This window comes from Pleuronectes platessa, chromosome 15, assembly GCF_947347685.1.
Source record: "Pleuronectes platessa chromosome 15, fPlePla1.1, whole genome shotgun sequence".
NCBI lineage: Eukaryota > Metazoa > Chordata > Actinopteri > Pleuronectiformes > Pleuronectidae > Pleuronectes > Pleuronectes platessa.
In genome coordinates this window covers 12,052,469-12,068,069 of record NC_070640.1, presented here as the reverse complement: position 1 = coordinate 12,068,069, position 15,601 = coordinate 12,052,469, and the positions used below count along the sequence as shown (strand labels likewise).

The 15,601-nt window shown below is 38.6% G+C and overlaps 1 protein-coding gene across 1 annotated transcript; it reads right to left on the bottom strand.

The window, feature by feature from the left end:
• Window positions 1-636: 636 nt before the first annotated feature.
• On the bottom strand, window positions 637-15,078 carry LOC128456609 (complement factor B). The gene is made up of 18 exons (XM_053440834.1): window positions 14,919-15,078; window positions 12,410-12,616; window positions 12,112-12,297; window positions 11,830-12,006; window positions 11,436-11,522; window positions 9,058-9,197; window positions 6,863-7,010; window positions 6,646-6,777; window positions 5,757-5,867; window positions 5,528-5,662; window positions 4,252-4,361; window positions 3,890-4,019; window positions 3,558-3,696; window positions 3,280-3,356; window positions 1,743-1,843; window positions 1,531-1,660; window positions 1,279-1,328; window positions 637-1,176 (listed from the first exon to the last, which is right to left on the bottom strand). The coding sequence occupies exons 1-18, from the start codon at window positions 14,974-14,976 to the stop codon at window positions 1,000-1,002; spliced, it is 2,295 nt and encodes a 764-aa protein (XP_053296809.1). The 5' UTR covers window positions 14,977-15,078; the 3' UTR covers window positions 637-999.
• Between the last annotated feature and the right edge of the window lie 523 nt (window positions 15,079-15,601).

Below are 15,601 nucleotides of genomic sequence, written 5' to 3'. Positions count from 1 at the left end.
GAAGAGGAAGATCCAACAATTTTGTTTATCCATTTTCTTTAAAGTTGTGAGATCGGGCTCATTTAGAGGACTAATATCTACGAGTGAGTGAAATTTGGTTCAGCTTGATTGAATTTAAGGTGCCACTCCGGTTTTAACTCTGATTATTGCCAATTAATTTAATAGCAGATTTGAAACCCCATGAAGTAGAACAAGGCAGAAGTGTAAATATGAAATGAAACCTCAATCATGCAGATCCGGATATGGAGAAGCCAGAATAATTCATGGATCTTGATATTTAAATCTCTCATTTTAGGGACTAATCTCATCTCTTGATCTAATCTGTGTGAATTTTGGTGCTGGCTGTTGGGCTTACGTTGAGGTATGCTGTGTACTTTGCTCAGGGCCATTCTAGGCCATTGATTTGTTTGTTTAACAAATTGGTACTTGTGTCTGACTTGGTCAAAATGAAACTTTAAACCAGACACAAAGCATTTGTACTAAGAGATAACGACATGGATGAATTCAGTGTTTCATTAGACAGTAAATACAATGATTCATGATAATATGTACAATGTACCTGACAAAACAAAATGAAATGATCATAAGCAACACATTATAAAGTCAGTCAGTGACATTAAAAAGACAAGTGAAGACCCAGGTTAATACAGATTTATTGAGTTGTTTACAAACTGGTTAACCACTGCAAACTGTGAATAAATTAATGTGCAGACAAGATACAGCTCTGATAAACAGAACTGACAAAGATGGATCCTTTTGAGAAGTGATGCCAAAATGTTTTATAACATGATGTAGATTTGTGAACATGTATGTCTTTGATAAGAACATTTATAATTTGCCTCTTTCCATTCTAGCCCACAGTCTGAAAATACCGATTGATTGAGTGTTGGATGAATTCAATCATTTTCAATCATCCAGCTAAATAATATAAACCAATGTTATTGAAAAAATAAATCATATAAATGAAAAGGTGAACCAAACTGCAGCAAATATATGAATTTAGTTTTCCAAAAACTGAAGTGGTGCAAAATCGTCCTGCGCGTCATTAGCCAGGACAGATTTAAGAAAAGGGACGACTCTGAAAAGATTAACGTGGAAATCTCTGGAGATGTCAGTCGACTCAGCGACTTCCTCCAACTTGCAAAGATCATGGGTTCCCCAGCTCACCAAGCCAACCTGTGGAAGAGGTCGTTGGTTACTTTACATCTTCAGAAACTCACACGGTCAAACTGTTACCTCAGCATAACATTCGGTGCGTGGATAACAACAGCTGTTCACCTGTATCGTACGATGCTCGTAGTTTTTGAATACAGCTCCTCCAGAGTCGCCTGTCCACAAAAAATACACACACACATATGGTCACAATAAGAATAATAGACTTAAGATTCTGGCAATTCTTTAGTGTATAAACTGCTTCTTCTGTCATTTTCCCCTTATGTGTGTCGATGAAATTATCTTAGCTCATTTCAAGGATGTCTATGGGATAACTACCTGCTCCTTGTGAAGTAGAGCAATAACCTTAACACATACCTGAGCATGCAATGTGATCTCTAAAAGGAGTCCGACCACCGGTGCACAGGAAGTTGTCAGTCACAGCGACTTTTGGATTATCCGTGGTTATGCCTTTTGCATGTAGTGCATGGCTGATACATTCTTCCCTCTGCATGGGAGAAGAACCACAGCTTTAGGATTTGAGTTGAACAATCTAGACGCACATCACAGCTCAAGGATTTTAAACTCACATTATCGCCAAGTTTAGCGTGGACATTTTTTTCCCTGATTTTGCTGCCCACTTTCGTCAAGAAACTGAGGTTTTCCAGATGATTTTTCAGCACTTGCTGCTCTGCAGAGACACACAAAAAGACAGAGGCTCAACAGATGCAAGGCCACTGAAATGACAGGGGAAATTATGTTGCATGACATTACACTCACTGAGGGGTCTTTGGTCTGAGGATATTTACACGTGAGACATTGTGATGTAAGAAAAATTTGAAACTTAAGCATTTTGATTTGAAGACCGCTTCAACATCTCATTATAGTTTTGTTGACCCGACTCCTGCGGCCTGTCAAGCTTTGGCCTCATTGAAGCTAAAATATGAATAATACTAATAATTCAAATAAAAACAATAATATTAACATTACAACTACTACTTATGAACCACGAGAAACAGTTAACACGCAGGCGGAGAAGACGGATGACAAGGAGCTCTCTTAATCAACTCACCTCCTGCATTCGAATTCAGAATTTATATTTTGAGGCCATGTAGGATTGTTGCTATTTATTTTATTTTTGAAGTAATAATAATACTTATATTAACTTTAAACCCATAGTACGTATTTAAACAAGGTTACTTAGTGATTTACAAAATATATGGGAATAAAACAACAACCAAAATCTGAAAGATAACATTAAAGAGAACCGAGTCATGAGCTGCTCCATTCATTTTGCTTCACCCTGTGTACACACAGCAGATACATGACATTAGGTTGAGCAATACATAATTTAAGTGTAATGGGGACAGGGCCCTCTCCATCGCTGGCTACCTTACCATTATACGATTTCCCCCCTCGATAGAAGTTTTCAAAAATCATCTGAGAAACACATTTTTATTCATAATCTTTCAATGTGCGCAGATTGTTGTGAGTATTATTATTGTTGTTTGTATTGTTATTATTGTTATTACTCTTATTGGTGATGGTAGTGATATATCTTTTGTCCAGTTTTAAATTTGACTTTTATTTATGTATTGTAAAGCACTTTGGAAAGCTGGAAATTAAAGTGCTATATTAACAAAGTTGAAATTAAAGATGAATTTAGTGCTATTAAACCTCGTCCACACATGAAAAAAGAAACTGTTAGGATGCCAACGCTCAGAGAGGAGCAGAACCAAAAGAGACAAATTCCCCATCAATATAAACTAGTGAACTGGAAACATTAAAATTAATTCAGATACTGTGTTCTCCAACTGATGGACCATGAGCCTAATCAGCTAGTCAGCAAAACCTAATCAAAATTCGCCAAAGACTGACTGACTGCGAAAAATAAGAGTACTCCCTATGTGTCTGATATCAAGGACCCACTGCTTTTGAGTAAATCGTCCATCAATGTTATAAATAAAACTGCATATACTGTAAGTGGTGTGAGAATTGACAGATGAGTGACTTGCAGCTCAGGAATGGGCTGATAAAGGTCACAAAAAGTCACCCTGTTTTAAATTAGCTTTTAATCACAAATGAGCTGTGTGACACTGTGACATTGTGTGGGTGGAAGTAGCACACCTTGTTGCTTGAGGGTGGATTTACCCACCAGTTGCAGAGCGTCACTGGTCTCCTGGGTGCCCGGAATGCAAATACGTCTGATGGAGACAGCAAAAACAATATATGACATGAAAGAACTCGTCACATGGGACATTTAGCAATAAAGAACAAGTGCAGTAGTCTACTCCACACATGATATTTGTTTATGTGTGAGATGGTAAGAAGAACTATTTTATCAATATATCTCCAGGCAGGACTAAGAATCAAGTTTAAGCACAAACGACAGCACGAGGTGTTACCTGATGGAGGAGGAGATTTGAACGTATTCCTCCAGTTGGATGAGAGCGACATCGTAGTCATAGAACTCCGCCACACCTTCCATCACCTTAGCATTAATATTGTACTTTGGGTGTAATACATAGGTTTTTACTCTGTGTGCTGCAAAAGAGATGAGGTCACATGTTAGTAATGGTTTTACTGTCTTCATGCAGAGAGCAGAAAACTTAGTCAAACTCATATTTGAAAGCAAAACTATTAATTCTAATTCTAATTCATATAATTGCTACAATGATGATAACCTGTAGATGAGAGGCAGGCTTATGCATTAAGACATTAAATAAAAATCTATTACCTTTGTGCTTTCCATCATCCATCTCAACTGTAATGTGCTCTGGTAAATCACCAAATTTGAAGCAGTGAGCAGCGGTCAGAATGAACTTGGGGGTCACCAGAGAGCCGAGGCACCTCCTTGTTCCTTGATTCTTGAGTTTTAGATGATAAATAAATACAGTTCAGTTGTTATAGCAGGAGGCAATTTCTAATATGTCCTACTCTGTTTTCATTACATCAAATATTTCTAAGTAACCAGTAGAATCTTCTAAATTTGAATAATTAAAAAGATTCATTGGGATAAGGTTGTAAATATTCATGTTTTCAGCCTTGCAAACATTTCTGACACTCTTATGAAGTTAAATAAAATACTGAAACATGCACCTGGACCACGATGTACGCCCACCATGGATACATTTTCCTCTGGCTCTCTCTGGAATCTTCTAAGTCATATTCCTTGTGAAGACCACATAGGCCCTTAACGTCGCCTTCATCTGTATTAAAGAAATCCATAGAGAATAAATTAAATGGAGATAATGTTCCTGAATACAAAAACATTCTTGGTTATATCAGACTCAACAATTAGATTAAACATTGCAGTCATTTGTCACAAGGTTTTTATTCCAACGTGACGTATTTTTCCACATACATTAGGGACCATTTGGGATTCAGTGTCTTGAACCCATTTCATCATTAAATTACATTACATTCATTTGGCAGATGGTCTCATCCAAAGCAACCTTAAGTAAAATGCATTTAACCTCTGAAGCTGCATTAGTTTTCAATTGCAACAAAAACTGTAAGTGCAAGACACATTTTCAATGTTTCAATGACACATGTTCGAGCTGGGAATAAATTGTTCAGTGGACGAAATACTCAGGATTTGCACCAGATGTGTGAACAGAATCTATACAGGGTAAATGCAATCTGAACCGTATGACCACATCTTAAAGAAATAAGATCTGCCCATCAAGTTGAAAGGTGACCTGTCCCCTGTCATCCTGTCAGTTTAAAGCAAGCACAACTAAAGTTACAGGTCTTAGCAGTAACTAGTAAATCCTGATTTAGAAAGGAATTATGCATTCGAGGCGAATAGATAACGAGCATTTCAAGATTATATGTAGATTCAAAGATGTGTGGATCTTATGGTGTTATCGCACACATTTATTTAAAGCATCAAATAAGCAAAATATAAATAATTTGTTCACGAAGAAAGATCAGTGTCATCAGAAACTGACAGAAAACGCCTTTGAAAAAATATATTTGGGTGTTTTCATCATGAGTGCAATTCCTCCTTCATGTGAAATTTTGTTTAGTTTTTAATGGTCCATGCTCTTGATGGATAGAGACATGATTCCCGTGTAAAGTTTAAATGTGATCCAGAGGGAGATTTGATCACATCTGTCCATGCAGTGGTGTCAGGCTGTGTATCATAGAGAGACACGACAAGATCAAGAGTGATGACTGCGCCTGCTCCTAAGCACTTTAGGAAACAAGACAGAGCTGTGCCCCCCCCACCAGTTATGATCATATATCACCTGCGGTTCAAACAGGAGAATGGGGATGAATGCTGGGGTGTATGTTAACACGCAAATGCATCATTGAACTGAAAAAATGGAAACGTGTCACGAGATTCATTTATCCTTCTGACATCACTCACCAATTATTTCATCGAAGGTCTTCTGCAAATTTTTTATGTCCTTCAGTCTGAAGTAATGCTGGAGACCGATGCCTGCTGTGAGCGGCTGCAGGTCCTCATCATAGATCTCAGCTCCAATGGCAAAAATGTAAATGTCTGTAGCAGGAGGGCGCATGGCATGAGAAGTTAAAACACAAACATCAGCACAGCAACAGAAATTTAAAAGCAGCAACACATAAATAAAACTCACCAAGGAATTCCTCTCTTGATTGAGTCCCTGGTTCACTGGTGTGGTTCATGTAAATCATTTGCTTTATTCTTTCCACATTGGGCTTAGGTGAGCCGCCCATATTATATCCACCTGCAATAAAGGAAGACAATATGTTTAAATGATGTTCAACAAGTCTATGTGTACCCGAGGACATATAAAGGTTCAGTGTGTAAGATTTAGATGAAAGGGAGCTATCGGCAGAGATGGGCCCTTTATATTTAAATACTTTATATTTACATCGGTAGAGGGTCCTCACTATGTAGGCTGCCATGTTGTTGTTTTTTATTTAACTGAAGAAAGTAAAGTTACATCCATTCATTAATGGCGGATAGGCATTTAGGACATTAACACAGCTGACATTGTCTGGCTTGAAGGACAAGTATATTTGGGTGTCATCAGCATAGGAATAATATGATATCCCATTAAAATGGCTGGTGACGTCTCCTAATGGGAGCATGTAGAGCGAAAAATAGTATGGGACTAAGAATAGAACCTTGTGGCACTCCACACATCAGTGGGGCCAAGGATCAGGTGTTATTTCCAAAGGAAACTGAGATTTGTCTATCTGAGAGATATGACTTGAACCGTCTAAGGGCAGTTCCAGATATGCCGACACATTGCGTTACTCTATTGATCAAAATGTTATGATCATTGGTGTGAAATGTGGCACTAAGGTCAAGGAGCAGTTATACAGCGCAATCACCAGCATCGATAAAAAATAAAAGCCCTATAGTTCAGCCCCATATAAAGCATTGTAGCAACAAAACAAATATTGTGCTTTTTTACTAAGACAACTTTACTTTTTTACTAAGACAACTAAGACAACACAAATAAATGTTGTCGCCATGACGGTGATCTAGAATGTTACCATCAGTAAAAAGGATGATGACATGACGATGTTCCTTAAAAGCTTCCTCTTTCACTCGTGTCTTTATCATTGCCATTTGCTCCAGGAAGGTCTTGAAGACGAGATTCAGATCAGTTCCAGCAGTGTTTCTGTCTGGGAATCCAAGCACATAGTAAAACACAACATCAGGCTCAAGCTGTGTTTGATCAAAAAATACTCTCTGATCTGTTTTACTCACCGCCTACTTCAAACTTATCCAGCTCTTGCTTGACGCTGTCCTTGTGCTTCATTTTGCCGTCAAAGAAGTCAATTATGTCGACAACTTTGTATATCTCAGAGGAGAAAAAGAGGACTTCATAATTTGGAGTCACAGTAAAGGATGAAATCTGAGGAGACATAAGTGAAACCGTAAATATCGTGTCTGTGAAGTTTAGTGTTATCTGAGTTTTGTGAGCACATGCGAACTCGTGGCACATTCTGTGAAATATTTTGTCAATGCAACACCTCCATATATATCAAACTGCTTATGGTTGTTTTTTTTTGTTGAGTAATTGACTCATTTATCAGCAGAAAGATTTTCCCATAGTGTGCATTGACTTCAAGCCAGGGGACTCTGGCCAAGAGGCATCAATCAAGATTATGATGTGTAATTCATAATGAAATTTCATTCTAATGGGCTGTTGTCCTGGCAGTCCAATGGGATGAGATTATGTTTGTACATGTTGAGTGTTCAGCGGGTCAAATGTGATTCTAAAAGTGTGTCAGGCCTCGTATGTCAGCTTACACCAAACATATGGTCATTCATATAACTACAGATAGTGAAATCGACTCCTCTCGTCCTCTTAATGGGATCAGTGTTATGACAGTCACATCCATAAACAATATAAACACTTGGACGTACATCAGTGTGATAAGAACTACCTAACTTGACTGAAACCATCAGTCCAACATTATGCAAATGTTTTGTTTTATATAGTTAAAAGTCAAGCTGGAATCAAGGTAGTTGTGATAACCCCCTGTTTATAGCCGTTGTGCTAAGCTACGATAACAAGCGGCTGCCTCAAATTCATATATAAAGATGAACAATGTATCTGCACTTCCTCCAGCTGTTCAGAAATGAATCCAAAATACCCTGCATATGAATGCTGCTATCTCGAGCCTTTGGAGCCATAGTCGGTGTATTGGCAAGCCAAGGTAGCCAATTACCGATGATACATGCATTTGACCACTTCCCCTCATTTATATAGAATAACTTATTAACATCAAACTGACTGGGAAAATTAACACTTGAGCATACTGTACATAAAATGACAGGAACAATCTTTGAGAAAGAAATATTAATGTTCACTTTGAGCCACATCTCATCTGCTAACATGGAGCAGGCAGGGCTTATGACCTTTATTGCAGCCAGCCAACAGGGGGCCATCAAGACGCTTTGGCTTCAATTGTGGTGAGGGATTGGTGGGGGTGGGGGGGGGGGGGGGGGTACCTTTACTCATAGGACAGCATAAGGGTGAAATGGCAAGAGAGAATGGGGTAGACGCACTAAGTTAATGACTCTTTAAGTAGTCAAAAAATGTACGTTCGAATTTTTTTTACAAAAAAGCTATATCAAATCTTTCACTGCAGATATGGCGGCCTGTTGATAATAACATTGACAAATAAATAACAAAGAGAGTAAGAAATATTTAATGAAATAAATAAATCTAGATAAAAATATACAAAATATTGATACAAATGAAATAATCCAATCCACTTGTCCAAATCCAAATGTATCATGAAATGTTCATTCATTTAGCCTCTTTACACAATAACCTTTATTGCAAACCTTTTGATTGATTTTTCCTTTCAGCAGTTTTTGTTTCATCACAATCATTTCTCAAAGCAAAGGAACATATTTTCATTTCAACATAAAATCTATTTATGTTTTTACGACACAGTTTTTCCTTAATTATAATTTTAGTTCAAAATGCAACATGGCAAAAAGTCTCTCTCGTCAATTAAGAGGAACAGAAAAATTAAATGAAGCGATTGTTGATTTGATGTGAATGTGGAGGCATTTTATAGCTACATGACATTCTGACCCATAACTAATAGGCTAATGGCTTCCTGTGTCATGCACAATATGAGCTGTAACATTTTCATTTTATTCCTCACGAGAGCAAGTGATTGATTAAATGTCCAGACGGCTCACACTAACTGCTGTATTGTGACATGTTTTAACAACTCAGCAAATGTATTGCCAACATCCATCAACAGCAGCTCGTACTTTCACCTCATGTGCATCTTTTAAACTGAGCCCACGATCCCAATATAACTCAGGTCCCTACTTCCAGCACAATGATGCTGACTGCAAATTCAGCATTTTTTTAAAACACAAAAACTTTAACATAAAACCTACGTTGTTTCGTTTTAACTGTGTTTGTTTCTTACCTTTGAAATAAGTTTGGTGACAGCATCTTTTGCATCCATCAATTGTGTCTTATTGATGCTCTCAGAAATATCCAGAGCAATATAGATGTTAAGAGTCCCATTTTTTAAAATCCTGATTGTCTTCTCCTCCTGTGTTTCATCTGAAAAAGCCAAAGCAAATTATGTTTATTTTTCCCTAAACATGTCATTACGTTTTCATTTTTTATTTTGTCAACAGAGAAAAAAGCGTCACAGAAGACAGAACTGTGTCTTCTGTATTTTGACAGAGAGGAAATATTCTACGATTTATATATTGAGAGCTTCTACAGTATTATCATTGTATACATGAGTGGGTTTTGTTTGAATGAATGAAAAAGTCATGTATTGAATATATTCTTGGGTTTAAGATTACAGCGTCTGCACAAGAGAGCTCCACGAACTGCAAATTTTGAAAACACGCTAATAAAAATGCAGCGCATGTGTCGTAAAATTGATGAAGATGTTTTCTTAATTTGCAGTGCGTTGAGTCTGACGTAAACATCACTATGGCATGGAACTAAAAACGAGACTGTTGAGGAGATGTTTCAGGAGCTTCAGGAGCAGTGTTTTCAGTGGGAGAGAGACCTCTCTCTGCTGGTTCTCTTACCTTTGAACACCTTTTACCAACACAAAAGACCTACAGTGCCTTGCATAAGTATTCACCCCCTTTGGACTTTTCTACATTTTGTCATGGTATAACCACAGATTAAAATTTATTTCATCGTGAGTTTATGTAATGGACCAACACAAAATAGTGCATCATTTGGAAGTGGGGGGAAATATTACATGGATTTCACAATTATTTACAAATAAAAATCTGAAAAGTGTTAAGTGCATATGTATTCACCCCCTTTACTGTGAAACCCCTCACAAAGATCTGGTGCGACCAATTGCATTCACAAGTCACATTTGCAAGTCACATAATTAGTAAATAGGGTCCACCTGTCTGCAATTTAATCTCAGTATAAATACACCTGTTCTGTGACGGACTCAGAGTTTGTTGGAGATCATTACTGAACAAACAGCATCATGAAGACCAAGGAGCTCACCAAACAGGTCAGGGATAAAGTTGTGGAGAAATATGAAGCAGGGTTAGGTTATAAAAAAATATCCTGAGCTTTGAACATCTCTCTGAGCACCATAAAATCCATCATAAGAAAATGGAAAGAATATGGCACAACCGCAAACCTACCAAGAGGAGGCCGTCCACCCAAACTGAAGAGTCGGACAAGGAGAAAATTAATCAGAGAAGCAACCAGGAGGCCCATGGTTACTCTGGAGGAGTTGCAGAGATCCACAGCTGAGGTGGGAGAATCTGTCCACAGGACAACTATTAGTCGTCTACTCCACAAATCTGGCCTTTATGGAAGAATGGCAAGAAGAAAGCCATTGTTGAAAGGGATCCATAAAAAAATCCCGTTTGGAGTTTGCCAGAAGCCATGTGGGAGACACAGCAAACATGTGGAAGAAGGTGCTCTGGTCAGATGAGACCAAAATTGAACTTTTTGGCCTCAATGCAAAACGCTATGTGTGGCGAAAACCCAACACTGCCCATCACCCTGAGCACACCATCCCAACAGTGAAACATGGTGGTGGTAGCATCATGCTGTGGGGATGCTTCTCTTCAGCAGGTACAGGGAAACTGGTCAGAATAGAGGGAAAGATGGATGGAGCCAAATACAGGGAAATCCTTGAAGAAAATCTGATGCAGTCTGCAAAAGACTTGACACTGGGGCGGAGGTTCATCTTCCAGCAGGACAATGACCCTAAACATACAGCCAGAGCTACAAAGGAATGGTTTGGATTAAAGAATGTTAATGTCTTAAAATGGCCCAGTCAAAGCCCAGACCTCAATCCAATAGAGAATCTATGGCAAGACTTGAAGATTGCGGTTCACAGACGGTCTCCATCCAATCTGACTGAGCTTCATCTTTTTTGCCAAGAAGAATGGACAAACCTTTCCATCTCTAGATGTGCAAAGCTGGTAGAGACATACCCCAAAAGACTTGCAGCTGTAATTGCAGCGAAAGGGGGTTCTACCAAGTATTGACACAGGGGGGTGAATACTTATGCACCCAACAGATGTCAACTTTTTTGTTCTCATTATTGTTTGTGTCACAATAAAATTTATTTTGCACCTCCAAAGTACTATGCATGTTTTGTTGATCAAACGGGAAAAAGTTTATTTAAGTCTATTTGAATTCCAGTTAGTAACAGTACATAATGGGAAAAAGTCCAAGGGGGGTGAATACTTATGCAAGGCACTGTATATAGCACACTGGAGGAGTGGGAAATACTGAAAAAGCATAATATGTCCCCTTTATATAATTATAATATTAACATTACATCCTGAGACTTACCGAGGGGATCTAAAGTGGCAAGGCTTTGTTCGATCGCACTGCCAAATGCCTCTGAAACCTCCAGAGGACTGTCATAGGTGTGTTTGTCTGGAAGAAGCAAAATGGACAGAAGTTTTCAGTCACCGTGACGAGTTGGATTGATACAAAAAAAGAATCTCTCCCATCACTGCAGGGACCGGAACTCATCTCTCAGGTAAGGGATCAGGTATATTTAACTGGAATAGTGATTTCTACTGGTTGCTCAGCGTGCAACGTGAGCAGACCCAACCCAGATCCCAACATATTTGTAGTCTATGACTCCCTCACTGACTTTATTATAGTTTTTACAAAATGTTACAAATGTTCTGTACCATGCAGTAACATGTATGCAGTAGCATGTATGTAGGTGTCTTACAGTAACATGCTGGCTCTTTGCCCGTCCACTGGCCGCTCTCCCTACACACTCTTTCTTTCGACCCAACCAGAAACAGTTTGCCATTGCAGCTGTATTTCACTGTGTCATCAATTCCAAACACGTTTCCGATCCTTGAGGCTCCAGCTGGGACTCCAGGATCAGCACAGTTAGCTCCTGCTGCGGAAACGTAAACAACAAAGGCCCCTCACACAACTGTTATGAATGTGAATGTGTGCATATGTGGAGAGTGAGTGGGGAAGCAGGTTGGTGTTCAGGACTCACAGTCACGGCTACAGATGGGAGTGGAGCCACTCCATTTCCCGTTTGGTAGGCACACACGCCTGCTTGAGCCTCGCATTGTGTATCCAGTGTAGCACTCATATGTGGTCTCATTGTCCACAAAGTACTTCTCCTGAGGAGGCAAGACGTTCCCCTCGACCAGCACATTGGGGTCTGGACATTCAACAACTGCAAAACAACAACAAAAAAACTGAGTTCTCGTGTAGAGCAGGAGGCCTGAGGCAAAGAGACACACACCTTCATCATCATCATCATTATCATCATCATCATCATTACTCACTCCTGCATCTCTGAGGTTTAAATCTTTGGGGTCTGGGTTTCCAGCTGCCGTCTAGCTGGCACAGACGGGTCAGGGCAGGAAATGGATAAAAGTTCTCAGGACAGTGGTAGATCATCATGCTGCCCCTCCTCATCTGCTTGGTCAGTGTGTAGTGACCTCCTTCTATCTGCATGCCCTCCTCTGTGCAATTGCACCAAACCCCACATCCTGAGAAGAAGAGAAACATTATTGGCGGCCAGGATCTAGCTGGGTACTCATATTATATTATTTTGCTCTCATTTTGTTGAAGGGAAATTTTACAAAATACCAGACAAGTACTGTTTACATTTAGCTAAATGCTAATTTAAGTTAAAATAGATAAATAACAGAATCCATTACAAGGACATTGAGAATAGACTTTATTGAAAATGTGGGAGGGAAAGAAGGAAATATAATTCTCACACCATTCCTCCTCGAAGAGATTATTAGACTTTCGCAAGTCTTTTTTATTTTTTTATCTTCTTCCGAAATAAGCGTATGACATTCGGGGTAATTTTGGTAAAATTTTGTGTAAATTAATTTACCATAGAATATCAACAACAAAAACAAAGTCGTTAGTGTCCGTATTAAAATATACAAGTACATTCTCACTGTTAATATTATTATTTGTGTTACGCAATATCTTATTTTCTAAATTAGACCAAAAGGAGTTTCGATATGTGCAATGTAAAAAAAAATGCGTCACAGGTTCAGGTTCTATGTTACAAGAAAATGTCCCTTGCCTTCTCTATGTCTAAGAAGTATAACTTGGTAGTACTCAAACATAATTTGTGTACTTTTTTTTCTCCACAAAAAACAACCATCAAACAAGTTGATCCACAAAGCCGTTCCTCTTGGGCCCATCATTTACATGGTTCTATTATTTTAGGAAGCTGCCTCCAGAACCTGATATTATGTAATTGTTAATTTTATGTTTTAAATACAAGTCCTTCCAAACAATGAATAAATTCCTTTTCAGTTAAAACATTCTGATTTCAGAAAGCAAACGTTCTGACTACTGAAGAAATATCCAAATATTTTTATACACTGGAATCTTAATGTCATCATTATCATTTCTATTAAAAATAGGATTGTAACAGCAATGGATATCATTAATTAAACGGTTGTGACTTAAAAATAACATATAACTGTTTTGAAAAAAAATCGATTTGAAAGTTTACTATAATCTATGTTCCAAAGTAGTATTTTTTTAATTACATATAATATTGTGCCTTTCACGTCTAAACGTGTGTTTGAAGTTACTGGATGCCTATATTTCCTTCAATCTATCTATCTATTTATCCATATATAATATTTACTAGGGATGCACCGATTTATCGGCCGAACATCGGTAGCGGCCGATATTCGCCTCGTTTACTGATATCGGCTTATCGGTAATAAACTTGACTTTCACCGATATCATTGGCCGATGTTCATATTTGTGGTAAAACCGCTGGGCACGTGCCGCGGCTGGGGGAGCAGTCGCTCCGTCGCCCTCCTCTCCGCGCCGCCGGAGGCTCAGTGTGCAGCACCGGGAGGTCCTCATCCGGTGCCGCCTCACGGCGTCACTGGTGCGGGGGCTTTCTTTCTCTTGGACCGCGGGGCGGTGTCCATCGCCGGCGCCGAAGGCTGACCGCCACTCTGGACGCGTGTCGGGCTCTTCTCGCGGATCACCTCAGCTACGGCGACCGCTGGGGGAACCCTGTGTTCGCGCGGGGGGGGCACCCTGCGGCCACAGCTGACTGGTGCGGACCAGGGGAATCCGACTGTTTAATTAAAACAAGCATCGTGAAGGGCCACGGTGGGTGTTGACGCGATGTGATTTCTGGCCGACACTAAAAACAGGTAAAACTGAGGAGGGCTTGTTAAGTTATCTTGACTCACGCAGTGTAACTTGGCGTAAAAAGTATGAGCGTAGCGTCTGTACTTATTTAAATACTTTATTCGCATGTGCATCGGCTCTATTCATCCGTCTCACGCACAGGTAACAAGGGAATTGACAACATACGTCATACACACAGAAGCCGTAACACATCTAATAAACGGGCAATACTGCTACCGTAAATCAATGAGAAGAGCGTTCTCTATTATGATACTTTAACAGGGCTGTTTTAGACAGGGTAACAAGGTGCTGTTTTAAATTATCCTTGTGGTATTTTGACCTAAATATGTTACAGTCATTTCATTAAGATCCCAAGGAACCATTTCAACTTGCGGTAAAATGGGTATAATATGTCTCTGTTAAATAAAGTTTAGTTAAATCAAAGATTGTTTGAAATAGTGCTTTTTAAATAATGATTTAATTATTTTTCTGGCACAAAAGGGTGAATGAATAACAACAAAAAGAAAATAAACAAATATCGGTATCGGCTATCGGCCAGATTGTTATTTTAAATATCGGTATCAGTATCGGCCAAGAATTTCCATATCAGTGCATCCCTAATATTTACCTATGTGTGTATTTTGAAATCTAAGGTAATAATAAACGTACCCATGCAGAGGAGACATGAAAAAACAGCAAACCAGCTCCAGCGGAGAGGAATTCCCATGTTGAAGCCTGAACCGGGAAAGGTATAAAAATGAGGGGGGTTTTCATGGGATGCACATTTATTTCACAGAGAGGAGGCTGTACAAACACAGATTGTCCGGCTACTTATTAACTTCCAGACAAATAAAAGGAGATCATAAGTGAATGTCAAAGACAACTTTTTTCCACTAAAAGTTTTAACCATTTCATTATAGATAGAATAAGATAAGAAGTCCTCTATTATTCCCGCAATGGGGAGATTTGCAATGTTATAGCAGCAGTAGACAACACATAAAGAGCATGCAGTACTTAGGTGAGGAATATAAAGAAATAAAAATATACATAATATATCGAAAAAATATATAAATGTGATTAAACCAGTATATACAGTGTAAAGAAATATGTTGAGTAAATGGAATTGCACTTAACGGTTTATATTGCAGAGATTTTTTTTATAAACGAGTATAGACCTCAATAACACACAATATAAATAGTAGTAATAAGAGTTATAATCAATAAGACAAACAAGTATAATTTAGTGTGTATCTTCTTAAATATATTACTGTAACTTGTCGTAGATACTCAATATTAAAACTCATGAAAAAGAAATAGAAAAAAATCTTATTTCTCCTACTCCAAACAGTGAG

Bases quoted from the DNA above. Each gene is read 5' to 3' on its own strand.
- LOC128456609 (XM_053440834.1), bottom strand. From the start codon at position 14,976: ATGGGAATTCCTCTCCGCTGGAGCTGGTTTGCTGTTTTTTCATGTCTC. The intron at 12,007-12,111 runs GTGAGTCCTGAA...ACGTTTCCGCAG, and splicing joins TCCCATCTGTAGCCGTGACT to CAGGAGCTAACTGTGCTGAT. The intron at 4,362-5,527 runs GTGAGTGATGTC...TCTTTAATACAG, and splicing joins GACCTTCGATGAAATAATTG to ATGAAGGCGACGTTAAGGGC.